This window comes from Planococcus citri, chromosome 4 (genome assembly GCF_950023065.1).
Source record: "Planococcus citri chromosome 4, ihPlaCitr1.1, whole genome shotgun sequence".
NCBI classification, from domain to species: domain Eukaryota; kingdom Metazoa; phylum Arthropoda; class Insecta; order Hemiptera; family Pseudococcidae; genus Planococcus; species Planococcus citri.
The window spans coordinates 65,250,579-65,265,624 of record NC_088680.1 but is presented as its reverse complement, the minus strand read 5'-3'; the positions used below and the strand labels follow the sequence as shown (position 1 = coordinate 65,265,624).

General features: G+C 35.1%; 1 protein-coding gene across 2 annotated transcripts; it reads left to right on the top strand.

The window, feature by feature from the left end:
• The first annotated feature begins 225 nt into the window (after positions 1 to 225).
• Positions 226 to 13,241, top strand: Sara (Smad anchor for receptor activation). Of its 2 annotated transcripts, none has more exons than XM_065364616.1 (17): positions 226 to 763; positions 835 to 911; positions 1,009 to 2,869; positions 5,963 to 6,114; positions 6,202 to 6,301; positions 6,453 to 6,614; positions 6,735 to 6,887; positions 6,960 to 7,160; positions 7,256 to 7,420; positions 10,454 to 10,613; positions 10,716 to 10,866; positions 10,949 to 11,053; positions 11,128 to 11,287; positions 11,368 to 11,596; positions 11,673 to 11,793; positions 11,870 to 12,034; positions 12,111 to 13,241. In XM_065364616.1, the coding sequence occupies exons 1-17, from the start codon at positions 706 to 708 to the stop codon at positions 12,273 to 12,275; spliced, it is 4,185 nt and encodes a 1,394-aa protein (XP_065220688.1). In that variant the 5' UTR covers positions 226 to 705; the 3' UTR covers positions 12,276 to 13,241. The 2 variants fall into 2 exon arrangements, with proteins under 2 accessions (XP_065220688.1, XP_065220689.1); XM_065364617.1 differs by having other exon boundaries at positions 6,735 to 6,899; positions 6,975 to 7,160.
• The last annotated feature ends 1,805 nt before the right edge of the window (positions 13,242 to 15,046 follow it).

Below are 15,046 nucleotides of genomic sequence, written 5' to 3'. Positions count from 1 at the left end.
TCTTCTCTCATTGGTTGAATCTCTGATTGAGCTTTCTTATCAATTAAATCGACCAATCAAATAGCAGGAAAAATTCTATCTCGAAGGAGTACTTAAGCGATCCTAGCGGATTTTCAACGAATCAACAACAAAAACAAACAACGAACGAGACTGCCCGAACTTTCAGCTGTGATTTTAAAAATCTGAATTTCGAAAGGGTTGATCTATACGATCTATGTACGATCTATTGGTATAATCGTCACTGGAATCTTCAAAAAATCATCATTCATTTCGAAAACAATAACTTTTTTGATTGATAATTGAATGAAATTTAAAGTAAAATCTAACTTGATGGTATTTTTAAAAGTGTTTATAATGTAGATCATTACATTCCGTATTGTTGCTAAAGTTCGGTATGCCCATCAACTATCATCTCAGTCCGAAGTTACATAACTTTTGATACTGGTTTGTGATGAGATTTCTTTTCTCTGCAGTATTATTGTAATAATTTTCACATCGTGGAACGTAAATTTGCGAATTTATTAATCTAATGGTGCTGTAATATCAACATTTTATCGATTCATCGCCCTTTACGTTGAATTTTTCGCTACAGTTTGATCACATTTCATATCATCGAATATGCCATAATCCATCTCATCTGCCAGCATTTGGTGGTTGTGATTCATTCTTCATCTTAGTTTCCATACATTCGTACGTTCGTGTACGATGGAAAAATACGCCATCGATTTGGAAAAAGTTTTGGACGAATTCGAATACAGAGAAAGTAAATCAACGTCACTGTAGTTCATTAGTTACGTTTTATGAAACAATTAAGTATCTGTTGTTTGTTTACAGAACAGTCTCATACATTTTCCGGTGAACAGCGTTCGCTTAACGATTCCTACGGTTCTAATTACAGTATTAACGACAGTGTAAGTATCTCTATCGATTATAGAATATGTTCGGTTCGGTTACACATCTACGAAGCCCTGTTTCGAGTAACCTGAATGAATTTTCATCCATTTTCAGATATTTCCTCGTCACTACAAACCTCCAGCATCGAATTACCGACGGCCACCGTTCGAGCCGATGAATTTAGCCGATGCAGATTTCTCGGTTACAGCAAAGCCATCATCTTGCTTGCAAACCGAAGTCACCGTCGAAGGTTGCGATAATCCTCCAATAGTGCCACCTCCGATCTCTTCGACATCTTCGTTAAAAGACGACGATTTCCGAGCAACTGAAGCTGCAGCTGCGAAATACGATTACGAATTGAATTTAGATAACCATGCTGGCGATTACTCGTATCCTTCTTACGATACTAGTGTCAAAGATTACGCACCCGATTTGATCGAATCGAATCGCGATCTTTGTTCTAATTTGAATAAATTCGGTCTCGTCGAAAGACATTTACCAGATGTTGCCACAGCCAATGTAGCCTCAACTGACGACGAAAGCGAACGAACCATCGATGGTAATTTTGACACCATCGCATCTTGTATTGATAAACCTATACTCGTTGACGATCCTGCTCCTCTCCACGAACCCGTCCTACTACCTGCTATCGCTGTACCGGAACCTGTGGCCATTGCTGTGGAATCCCATACTTTGAAAAAAGCCAGCGAAAAAGTGATTAGTTTTCAAATATCAGACGACGTATCCGATCACGCCCTCAAGCAATATTTAGACGAATTAGTCGAAACCGAGAATCTAGATTGTCGTAATGAATTCACGACCAACACCGCTACGAATACCAGCTCCGATGTTTCTACTCATAACGACGATTTGGCCGAAGAAAATACCGAAATTACCGAAGATTGCTCGTACAGCACGACAGCCGATATAGACGATAAAGTAGGCGAAGGCAACGACACCGAATGCAGCAGCAGTGAGAATTTCGGCGACCGGAAATCCAGCAATAGTTCGGAAAACGATAACCGAGATTATCACCTGCTGTCTGACAACATGTTGTTAATTTCTAGCAGCGTAGATAGTCAAGAAAACGCAGATAGTGATAGTGGTGGCCATAACGACAACGAATTCAACGAAAATGAAACCGAACGCGAAACCAGTCCTGCTAATCGAGTCGATGAAGAAAGCATATCCGTCCATCACGAACCATCGTCGTCCTATCATCAGAAAAACGACTCGGTGACAGATTTAAATGCTCGAGTCAGTGAATTAGAGATCGTAGGCGAAGTAGAAGAAATCAAACACCGGACTGTGGTGCAAATTGCAGGACCTCGAGTCGTTCACAACGAACTACCTGAGGTTGAATGTGCTTATGCAAGTAGACCGTCTCGTGAACGACACAACGTTGCTGAAATTCCAACCACCTCATCATCGACACAAATCGAATACCAAGAGAAGAAATCATCATCTTGCGCACAAATCGATACGAAAACAGACGAACCAGACAGTAATTCTGCTGCTGACACCGCCTCATCTAGCAATGATAATACAATCGACGATGTAACCAGTATAATGCTACCTCCTCCATCAACATCAGCTGCTGATAATCGTTCGCTCGTTTCAAGAGGAGACGAAGAAAACAGTAAACTTAGTTCGAACTTGGGCATTGAAACGTTAGATTCGAGAACAGCTATTTTAAATTTCGATTCTAGACATCATCATCAAATACGAGAAACGCCGCCGTCTCCGCTGCAACCGCAACAACCTAATTTACATCTTGCTCCGGGTACGCCGTCTCAAGATAGCGAACGTCTGGATCAAAATGCGCAGTTTGCTAATCCATCTTGTACGAATTACGATCCGCGAATTGAAGATGGATCTGTGGTCGACGATGATTCTCTGGCCAAACCACAACGTCCGGATTCGCTGAATTTGCTGTATACCACTCAGAGCAACGATATGTCATCGACCAGCGCAGGTATGGAGCGTTGTTTTGGTGTTTCAAAGTGTTTAAAATAGGATAGCTGGAAACGAAAATTAAAAAAAAATTGGTCACTGATTTCAATTTTGATTTTTACCAGTTTTTTCAACTTTGAAGTCTTTATAGAAAAGGACCAACAGGTACACAGGAGGTGGTTTAAAAATATTTCAACTAAAAATGGGAAGTTTTTGAACATTTTTCACAGACTTTGATTTTTTTAAATTGAATTTTTATTTATTTTTTCGCAACTTGGGGTTTCTATAGAAAGGGAGCAACGAGGTTTTTTCTTGAGAAAGGGACAAGTATTTACAAAGTTGATGACCAAACATAGAAAATTTCCACAATTTTTAAATTTTTTATTCTTTTTTTCTCAGATTTAGACCATTCACGTAAAAAGAGACCAACTTTTTTTTGGAAGGGGTGGGGGCAAAGAACGTTTTTTTTTGTCTTGCAAAGTGGATGGTTTCGAAAAATTTTAACCAGAAATGGGAATTTTTTTTTTTAAATTTCACAAACTTCAAATTTTTGTAATTTTTATTTTTTTATTTTTTTACAACTTTGGGATCTTTATAAAAAGAGACGAACATTGTTTTGGGAGGCCCAAGGATTTTTTTCTCAAAAATGAGATTTGGAAGGATTCCCACCAAAAATGAAACGTTTCAAATTTTTTTTCACTGACTTCAATTCTTGGAATTTTTTATTTTTTTTCAATTCTTGAGGGTTTAAAAAAAGAGGACAATGTTTTGGGGGGGGGGGGGGGTAGGAGGATCCAATGGAGGTTTTTTTCTTGAAAAAAGGATAATTTAAAACAGTGCTGCCAAACGGGAAAAATTTTTAATGCTTTTTTGATTTTTGATTTTTTTTAAATTTTGGGGTCTCAATGGAAGGGAATCAACATTTCTTAAAGTTTCTTCTCAAAGAAGGGAGTAAGTATTCAAAAAAATTATGACCAGAAATGAAACGTTTTCAAATTTTTTTTGCAAATTTCAATTTTTTAAATAGATTTTGTTTTTTTTCAACTTTGGGGCCTCTATAGATAAGAATCAACATTGTTTGGGAGGCCCAAAAGAAGTTTCTGCTTGTAAAAAAAAATTATTTGTTTTTCAAAAGTATTCTAAGCATGAATGAAAATCTTTCAAAAATTTTTAAAGACTTCAATTTTTTTAATATGCGGGTAGACTTTTTTTGAACCTTGGGGCCTGCCGATATGAAAAGAGACTAACATGGTTTGAGGACCCAAACAAAGTTATTTATTGAAAAAGAAGTTATTTAGAAAGATTTTGACTAGAATTTGAATCAAAATTATTATTTTTTTTTTACAGATTTCATTAATTTTTCAAAACGTTGGACCCTCTGCATAAAAAAGGTTCAATATGTGGGGGGGAGGTGAATTTTTTTTTTCTCTGCAACAGGGGATCATTTAGAATGATTTTTACCAGACATGAAAAGTTTTCAAATTTTTTTCTTCATTTTTTATTGTTTATTTTTTTTAGTTTTGGGGCCTCTATAGAAATGGACCAACATAGTTTGAATGTTCCAAAAAAATTTTTTTTTGAAAAAAGATTCTAGTATTTACAAAAATGATGATCAAGCATAAAAAATTTTCAAAACTTGAAAAAAAAATTATACTTGTATTTTTTTCTATACTTTGGACTCTTTATAGAAGAGGACCAAATAAATAACTTGAGAGTGCCCAAAAAAGGTTTCAATTGAAAAAAAAGTCATTGAGAAGGATTTTGAGCAAAAATGAAAAACTTTCAACAATTATTACCGAATTTTTTAACAGATTTTTTGGTCAATTTTTGGGACCTCTATGTATAGGTTGAGATGAAAATTTTTGGGGTCCAATCCCAAAAGAGGTTTTTTCTTAAAATAGGAATTATTTGGAAGAATTTTGGCCAGAAACATTTTCAAAACTTGAAAAAAAGTCTTTAAAGTTTTTTTCAACTTTGGACCCTTTAAGTAGAAGAGGGCCAAAATAACTTGGGAATGTCCAAAAAAAGTTTCAATTTGAAAAAAAAAGTCATTGAGAAGGATTTTGAGCAAAAATGAAAAACGTTCAACAATTTTTACCGAATTTTTTAACAGATTTTTTGGTCAATTTTGGGGCCTCTATGTATAGGTCGGGATGACAATTTTTGGGGCCCAATCCCAAAAGAGGGTGTTTATTGAAATAGGAATTGTGTAGAAGAATTTTGGCCAGAAATCAAGTATTTTATTTACTGAATTTCAATTTCCTATTGATTTTTTGTTTGTTTGTTGTTTTTTCAACTTGTGACCTTCACAATACGTAAAAAGTCAAAAGGGCTTAAGACTAAGTAATATTGTTTTGGGGGCACGAAAGATTTTTTTTTTTAAATCAAGAAAGGAAATATTTTCAAAGTTTTGAAAAAAGTTTTCATTTATTTTTTGTGTTTTTTTTTCAATTTTGGGGCCTTTATGGAAGAGGGCTCAAAATAAGTTTTTTTCTTAGAAAAAAATCAGTTATTGAGAAGGGTTCTGAGCAAAAATGAAAAGCTTTCAGAAATGTTAACGGACTTCAAATATTATGTATTGAATTGATATTTTTTCAAATTTTGGGGCCTTCATGCCTAAATGAGAAGTTTCCTTGAAAAAGAGATTGTTTGGAAGAATTTTGTCTAGAAGTAAAGTTTTCAAAATTTTAAATGAAAAATTTTCAATCACATTTTTGCAGACTTCAATTTTTATTTTTTTTCCAGCTTTGTGGGCCTCTATATTCAAGAGACTGAGGGAGGTTTTTTTTGAAAAAATAGGGTTGCTTAGAAAATTGTTATCAGAAAAACTTCGAAAAAATTTCACAACTTTCAAGTTTTCGTTGAATTACTTAAGTTTTTTTTTCAATTTTGGGGCTTCCGTAGAAAGGTACCATTGATTTTTTTTTTCAATTTGAGGTAGCAATTAGCACGACTATTGGACTCAAGGGAAAATAAAAATAATATGAAATCATTTTCTCATGAAATCCAACAACTTTATGGGTTAGAGCTCAAAAAACCAAACTTTAAAATGACAACCACAACTTAATCCGCTAATTTTGTTTTTAATAAGCAATTTTTAATCTCCCTGTTTCAGATTCTGGATCACTTCTAAGTGTTGAAGATCGTAAATTAGGCAAAGAAGCACCCTATTGGGTACCAGATTCAGATTCAACGGTGTGTATGCTTTGTCAGTTGAAATTCAATCCGGTTATTAGAAGACGTCATCATTGCCGAGCGTGTGGAATGGTGAGTCAGCTTTCCTTTCTTCCTTTCCGTGTGAATTGTTTAATTCACCTAAGAAATTGACCGACTCGTCAATTTTTTCGCTTTCAGGTCGTATGCGCCAAATGCAGCGATAAAAAAGCTTGCTTGGAATATCTAGGGTTCAAAGAAGATCGAGTTTGCCATACTTGTCACAGTATTTTACAAAAAGGTAATATTTTACGTCTGTATTTTGAATTAGCCTATACTAGAATCCTCTGACCTTGAATCTATAGAATCGAATGTAACTTACCCAATTCACGAAGCTTTTATCGTTCGTATTATTAATGAAACCTGTCTGTTTTGTATTTTCCTCTTCGTAGTGAATAACACAGAATCAGAACTCGCGTCAGCTGCAAAAAGACCTAATCCAAACAATCCTATGGAATATTGTTCAACAATTCCACCTCTATTGCAAGTTGGCTCTACCCATCATCCACCTCCTTCAGTTTTAGTACCTAAAGTTGGAGTTTTGAAACGAGAAGGTGAGCTATGTACATAGCTAGCGTATAATTTTTCCTCACTTCTTAACTAGTTATTGTGCCCATTTTGTTCACGATAACGACACGAATTTGTACGAATAATTTTTTTTCTTCCAATTTAAGGTCGTCCCAAAACCAACGATATGCCAAAACAGGTCATCTTCAGTGACGGAATTCGACCCGGAGGCGATTTAACCGAACTGGACGTCACTTCGGAACCGAAATTACCTCTTCGAAGATCATCTCGTATCACAAAACGAGTAGGAACGCCGCCTGGTAAATATCGCTGTGAGTATTCGTATTTTTAACGTAGGTGTTTGAGTTTGTGTGGTTTTTTAATGTTCGCAGCTAATATAACAACAGATCGAAGACTTCTGAATCCGGATACTCGTAGTTTCATACCGTCCGGCGCTGATTTGCCACCTTTGGTGAACCGAGTACAAGGCGAGTGTATTTTTTCCGAATTGGAGAAACCTGTGACGACCGAAACCGAGCCTATTAAATTCGCGATTAATCGTAATCTCTTCGTAGCTGTCAAAAGACTGATTCGTACGTGCAAATTTACTACTTAATATCCTGTTTGGTTCACGATACTTTTTGTTCTTGATTGATGATGCTAATTTTGATTTTATTTCCTTTTGCAGTGGATTGCTGTGTTCATAAAGAAGTTTGGTGTATTACGACCGAAGGTATGTCGTGTGTTGGGCAAGATGAACTTGTTTTCATTTTAGAAGTGACTGTCGACGAAAAACATCCGCCCAAAGATATCTTCTCTACCATTAACGTGCTCTATCAGGAAGCTTCAAAAGGTACTTTATTTTAGTAACAGGAGGGTTAATTATAGCGATTCCATGGCTAAATCGTAATTTATGATGTTCTTCCCCCAAAAAATTGCTATATTTGAACTTATGGCCTCGATTGAAATATTTTTCAAACAAACGTTGCTCGTTGGAAACTTTAGATTCGTTTTTTTTTGTGGATTTTCATCAAAATTTCGCAAAATTGAAGCTCATTCAATAAAAGTAGTTGGGAATTTAAAAAAAACACCAACATTCACTTCAGGTTCACTTATTTTTTTTCCAGCGGGTCCTCTCTCCCTCTTCAAAGGCTTTCTCAGGGCTCCCAGTAGAAATTTTTTCAACCAAATATTTTTATAAAAATTCTGATCTGACCCCTTTTCTTCGGGCTAATTCTACAAAAATAGTCTGTCAGAATCTAAATTAAATTAAATTTTTCACAATTTTCTAAAAAAAAAAAAATTAAAACTGTGGGAAATTTTGAAAAAAAAACATCAAATTTTAGAAAATCACACATTTTGATCCAGATAAAGAGGAAATCGAAAAGTGCTGATTTTCATTTTTCGATTTTTGAAAATTCAAAAGCCCATAGAAAATATTAAAATTTGATGACTCGAGAAAAAAGTAGATATTTGGTGAAATGATGTGGCATTTTTGATTTTTTGAATCAAGTTGCCTTAGTTTTAAACATTTCTTAAGATTTCAACAAATTTTTGAATTTTAAAATTTTCAAAGTGGGTAAAATAAGAGGCAACCCTTCTCCCTCAAAAAAGAAGAAGGGATCCACATTTTAGGGGTGAGACCTCTAGAAACTTGTTCATCCCAATGATGACTCATTTGCAATAGAAAATTCTGAAAAACGTTGTAGAGCAACAAAAGTGGAAAATTTTTCATCCTGTTTTTTTTTTAAATTGTCATTGGGAAAGGGACGGGGGCGAGGGAGGATTATTACTTGCTAGAAAGTAAAAATTTCTCATTATCTCAATAAATTATGTGAAATCAAGTTTATGCGATCGTTTGTTCTAATCCCAATCTGTATAAGATCACAAAATGGCCTCAAATTTGAAAAAATGAAATGATTTCTACGAGTACATTGCAAAAATGGGTGGGGGAGAGGAGTAAATTTTAACCAAACCTGAAAAAAAACATATGATATTGTGCGACATATCGTTTGTTGGGTTTTTGGAAAGCCGAGTCCGAATAGACTTGGTTTTTATGATAGGACCTTTTCAACCCCCACCATAGATAGACCCTTCGATTTTGGTCCTGAAAACGGAAAAAAATCACTATGCCTTGTGACATATCGTTTGTTTGGGTTTATGGAGCGCTGAGTCCGAATATCACCTTGATTTTCTGATCTGACCCTTCCAACCTCCACCATAGGACACCCTAACCCGGTCTAGTAGGTGGAAAAAATTATGATGCGTTGTGACATATGGTTTGTTCGAGTTTTTGGGGTGCCAAGTCCGAAAATCTCCTTGAATTTCTGATCTGACCCTTCCACCCCCCCTCCCCTCATAGACTATTCAATTTAGTCCTGATGATGGAAAACAATTATGATGTCTTGTGACGTATGGTTTGTTTGGGTTTTTGGGGTGCTGAGTCTGAAAATAACCTTGAATTTCTGATCTGACTCCTTCAAACGGGGTCGTCCCTCCCCCCAATAGACACCTCAATTTGGTCCTGAAGATGGAAAAAAATTATGATGCCTTGTAATATATGGTTTGTTTGGGTTTTTGGGGCGCCAAGTCCGAAAATGAACTCGATTTTTTAATCTGACCCTTTCAATCCCCTCCCCCCACCATAAATACTTCAATCTGGTCCTGAAGAGTGAAGATGGAAAAAACTGATGATGCCTCGTGACGTATGATTTGTTTGGGTTTTTGGGGCGCCAAGTCCGAAAATGAACTCGATTTTTTAATCTGACCCTTTCAATCCCCTCCCCCCACCATAAATACTTCAATCTGGTCCTGAAGAGTGAAGATGGAAAAGACTGATGATGCCTCGTGACGTATGATTTGTTTGGGTTTTTGAGGCGCTGAGTCCGAAAATAACTTTGAATTTCTGATCTGACCCTTCCAACTCCTCCTCCCCACCATACACACCTTAACTTAATTTGTTCTTGAAGACTGAAAAAAAAATGATGATGCCTTGTGACATAAATGGTTTGTTTGAGTTTTTGGGGCGCTGAGTCCGAAAATGAACTTGATTTTCCGATCTGACCCTCTCAATTCCCCCCCCCCCCACCGTAAATACCTCAATTTGGTCCTGAAGATGGAAAAAATGATGATGTCTTGTGACATATGGTTTGTTTTGGTTTTTGGGGCGCTGAGTCCGAAAATAACCTTGATTTTCTGATCTGACCCTTCCAACCCCCTCCCCCTTCCCGCACAGGACACTCCAATCCAATCTTGTAGATGGACAAAAATTATGATGCCTTGTAACATATGGTTTGTTTGAGTTTTTGGGGCGCTGAGTCCGAATATCACCTCGGTTTTTTGATCTGACCCTTCCGACCCCCACCACATAATCCCAATTTGAACTTGAAGATGGAAAAAATGATAATATGTATCATATGACATGTGGTTTGTTTGAGTTTTTGGGGTGCTGAGTCTAAATATTTTCTAGGTTTTTCGATCTGACCCTTCCAAGCCCCATAAACATCCTATTTTGGTCTTGAAGATGAGAAAAATTGAGAATACCGTGTGACATATGGTTTGCTTGGGGTTTTGGGTCGCTGTGTTCGAATATTTACTCAGTTTTTTCATTTAAACCTCCCAACCCCTGCAAAAGGCACCCTACCTAATTCAGTCTCACAGTCTGAAAGTGACATAAAAATAACTATGCCGTGTAATATATCGTTTGTTAGATTTTTGGGATGCTGAGTCCAAATGTCATCTTAATTTTTTCATCTGATCCTCCCAACCCTTAATACAACCACATTTTGGTCTGAAGATGAAAAATAATTGATGTATTGTCAAATTTTTAGGGCTAATTAATGAGTTTGAATTTAAACATAAACGTGGTTTTTATTTTTGTTTTCAGGTTCAACTGTAACTGAAATGTCTTTTGCTGAGCCTTGCAATAATCAATTATTCGGATGTAAAGAGCACGGAGGATTTATTTTCATCAGACCAACGTATCAGTGCGTTCAAAAATTACTGTTGCCAAAACCTCCTTTCCTGTTAGGTTTATTAATTCATAGGTGAGGACTGATTTTCATTTTGTTTCACTTCAATCTGGAAAAAAAAAACAAGAAACAAAAAAAATCTTGGATTACGCTAAATTTATTTAATTTTATTTTCAGGTGGGAAACGCCATGGGCTCGACTTTTCCCAATACGTTTGGTTCTAAGACTCGGTGCTGAGTATCGTTATTATCCTTGTCCTTTAGTATCTGTTCGTAACAGACCAGCTTTATATTCGGAAATCGGTCACACAATTTTCACTTTATTGGCGGTAAGTGTCTTGAAATAGAAATTTATCGAATTGATGTGTTCACGAATTAATATTTTATCTATTGTAAAATTCTGTTCTACAGGATTTCAGAAAGTATACTTATACATTGCCAACGGTGCGCGGCTTAATGATCCATATGGAAGACAGATTGACGACGATTGTACTGCCTAGGAATAGATACGATCAAGTAAGCGAGTTTTTCCATCAAATGAGGTGAAAAAAATAGAAGATGAATTTCATTGTACCTACTTTTTTTTGTAGGTGATTCGTGCCTTGAATAATTCCGAAGAAAATGTATTAGCTTTCGCTGGAAATATCAGTACGGTTGCAGATTCGCATTTAGTGTGCATTCAGTCTATTCAACAAGAAGATACTACCTATCATACTCAAGCTATAAATATCGTGAATAAACCTAGAGAAGGTAATTTTACTCTAAAATATTTATTCGAAATAGTGCAATGAAAATTTCAATTCTCACGTACCATTTTCCCACTGGAATAGTTACCGGAGCGAGCTTCATCGTTTTCAACGGTTCTCTAAAACAATACGGATGGTCTGGCAAATCGAATATCGTCGAAGATGGACTAATGGTGCAGATTCCTAGCGAGAGTATGACTGCGTTGAGAAGCGCGTTGAGGCAAATGAAAGATTATTCCATCGGTTGTGGTCCTCAGGCTGAAGAAATGGTTACGTTGAAATGGGAGTCGGATGATGTTAATTTTAATCTTGGGTAAATTTCTAGTCAATTCGTTTCGAGATTTCTCAGTTTGCAGAATTTTTTATTCTAATTTTTTTTTCATGTTTAGTGTGAAAAGTGAGATTGATAATCAAGCATTGGATGGTGTTCCTTCTATTCGAGTGCACAACGGTATCGATTATTCTGGTACTTTGCGACTTATTCGATGGACCGAAGTGTTCATTTTACGGGTAAATTTTTACAAAATCATAATACTCGATATATTTGTTCGAATTTTTACGTGATCTTTTTTAAAAATCATTTCAGTCCGAAGATGAAAGCAGCAATAGAACAGGAGAGTCGATAAATATCAGTAAACTAGCCGAATCGGTCGCCAAAGCTACCTGTATCGCACTTGTGCCTTTACTCGATCTTTTAGCCACAGCTAACTTGACCACGCTCGCAGTCAGAGCTACGATACATCCAGAAAACGTAAATTATTCCTCTAATCACCTCGTTTTTCCAATTTTTATTCAATTACGACTCACAAATCTCATTTTGTTCGTAGGTTGGCTACGAAGCTGGCAGCAGAGGCGAAAAACTACCCCCTATTTACATGAAAAGCCTAGACGAAGAACTGATCGCAGTCATACACGAAGCAGCCGTCTCAATACCCGAAGTTCTCAACCCAATCGTGCTGGAATTAATTTTCAAAATAATGGAACAAGGATAACATCGTCTCAACGATCGAAAACGTGATAGGGCGTTCATGTTCAACTTGAAGCACAGTTACCAGATTTTTAACGGATTATCTTTATTATTACGATAAAGATAAACGAATTTTATATAAACTTCGTTTTTGCCGGACGCATATGTAATAATTGCGATGTAAAGTTTCTAAATGTATGTTCTCCTCTTTCTCGTATTCTGTATGTGTGTGTAACCTTTTTGAATGTATTGTTGTCTATTATAAATGGCGACAATTTAATCCCCGTATATGTACCTATATAATATTATATTTTCGTTGTTTATTATTTTACGTGCATTTATTACATACAATATTATGTATTTTGTACGCAACGCTTACACAGCGTGAATCGTAATTTTGAGTATAGTTTTTATCGTACCAACTTTATTAATATTATGTATTAATGATGTTGAAGCAAATGATAGTGAAGTTATTTTGTGATGGTTTTTTTCGTGTTTTTTTCTTTCTTTTTCTCTCTCTATCTATTTCTCTTTTTCGTATTTTACTTACATTATTACGTAGGTATAATATCTGATTATTCTGATTTGAATTTTATGTAGTTATTTGTGTAAGGACTGTATCCCCTTTTTTTTTTCATTATTCTTTTTTTCAATGTTTTCTGTTTGTTTATTTATTCATATTACTTTTTTTGTTCGATTTTATTTTTCGGTAATAATTTTATCATTATTACACTCGTACTACTACTACATTATTACGATATTATTTTTATTTCGAAACAAATCTATTACATCGTGTTATATTTTATTCATTTTATTTGCCTAAAAATTTTACGCACATTATTGTAGTACTTATATCAAACGTATGTACCTCTACCTACCTATGTATAATGATAATGATTATTTAGAAAGCAGTTCGATTCTAACGAACGAATATGCGATTCGATTCGAAATTATTGTTGAAAAAGTTACATAAAAAATTATTATTGCGAAATTCGTCGAGTTGTTTGTGTTGGATTATATTGTTCGGTTTAGGTAGGCAGATGAATTATTGAAGAATTTCAGTTGTATGATTATGTATTGTAATTATTTTTTAATACAGTGATAGCCTAAAGTGATCAAAAAATTGGGCGAGCACGTGGACCTGAGACCAAAAAAAGAATGAAAGATTCAAATTAAAAATTATAATTAATCCTTAATCCTTGATGACTGCATGAAGCTTGCAGAAGTAGTAGAAGTAGCACATTCTTTGTGTGGTAACACTTGTTTACTTTGATTACTTTATTTGTGAAAACCTGTGATGACTTGATGAGTGGATGAGTTGAATACCTAACTGACAATCGTTTCATTATTAAAAATTGAAAGCAATCTTTAATAATAAAGCTTAAATAATTAATAAATCAGCAGTCGCATCTGAAAGATTCAAAGTCCTCAACAGGTCAACACTGCGACAAAAGCCCAAATTTCTAAAGTCTGTCTTGTCAGCTCGCAGATGGATGGGGTGCATTTTTGTCCAATTGGAAAATAGATCTAATTTTTTTTATCTAAGTATTTATTTTTAGTATCAACCAAAGAAACAACAAACATAATGTAATTGAAAAAATCAAATTTGTAGTTCAACAAAAATTTGAAATTGAGATCTCCTCTAATAGGTATACTTGATAGTAAAAAAATGTGCAAACTAAAACTACATTAATAAAAAAAACAGTCACATTAGAAGATTGACACGTGCTTTAATCGAGACTAATGAATGAAAAAAAAGGAGTGAATAGTTAAATAGGCCTACAGAGTTTGTAGTAAATTTTTTTCAAAAAAAAAATCTTGGGTTAGGTACCAAAAAAGCTGGAAAAAGTTACCAAAATGTAACCGAAAAAGTGACAGAAAGACATGTTTTAATACAGAGAAAATGAAACGATCAAAAAACAGTCTCATATTAAATTTTTAAAAGTTATTGAACTAATTTTGCAACGTTTTGGTAAAAAAGCGAAACTTATTGGAAATTTTTGCCAATTTTTGGCAAAATGAAAGACTTGGGCAATCTCAAAGCAAACCGAAGGGTGATACTATGAGCAATTACTGAGGAAAAAATCAAAACTTTTGAGCAATACTTACTTTACTAAAAAATGGGAATTTTTATGAAGAAGCAAGAACAAGAGTGCAAGACTATGACAATTTAAAAAAAAAGTAAAACCACTTGTTAGGTAATTAGGTAGGGATCAAAAAATGACACCAATTTATTTTTATTGCAATTTCTATCAAAAAAATGTTACTGGGTCATTCAATCTCAACTCAACCAAAAAAGGTGATTTTGAAAGTCATGTCTTTCGATTTCGCTCAAATTTTTTTTACAATATATACCCACCCAGTAAGTAAGAAGCCCCCTCAGAGGGTTGGTGGGGGGGAGCTTCAATTATTTTCACATTGTCTCGAGGTACTCAACTTCAGCAGCCCATTCCTCCAAAACTATGATACTTTGATCAAAACTGATTTCACAGTTCGAAAGGGCATTGCATTAAGAACTTTTTAAGCATTTTGAAATTTTCAAAAGTTGAAAGTTGAACTTTCAAACTGAAAGTTCAAATTTCAAAATGGCGCTGCAAGTGGGAGCTACCATTTAAAATTTTGAAAAAATTTCCATGTATGTACCTTTTGATGCTTTTTTGAAATATTCAAGTTTCGATATGGGATCTTTCAATGGAGGGAGAGCACCCCCACCCCCAATTTTGAGTGAAACTTTTGAAAGAAAATCTGGGGCATGTGATATATCGAATTATATGTTTTTGGTGTCGCTGAACACGA

Excerpts from the sequence above, each read along its gene's own strand:
- Sara (XM_065364616.1), top strand. The coding sequence starts at position 706 with ATGGAAAAATACGCCATCGATTTGGAAAAAGTTTTGGACGAATTCGAA. Across the intron at positions 764-834 it reads CGAATTCGAATACAGAGAAA|AACAGTCTCATACATTTTCC; the intron begins GTAAATCAACGT and ends GTTTGTTTACAG. Across the intron at positions 2,870-5,962 it reads TATGTCATCGACCAGCGCAG|ATTCTGGATCACTTCTAAGT; the intron begins GTATGGAGCGTT and ends TCCCTGTTTCAG.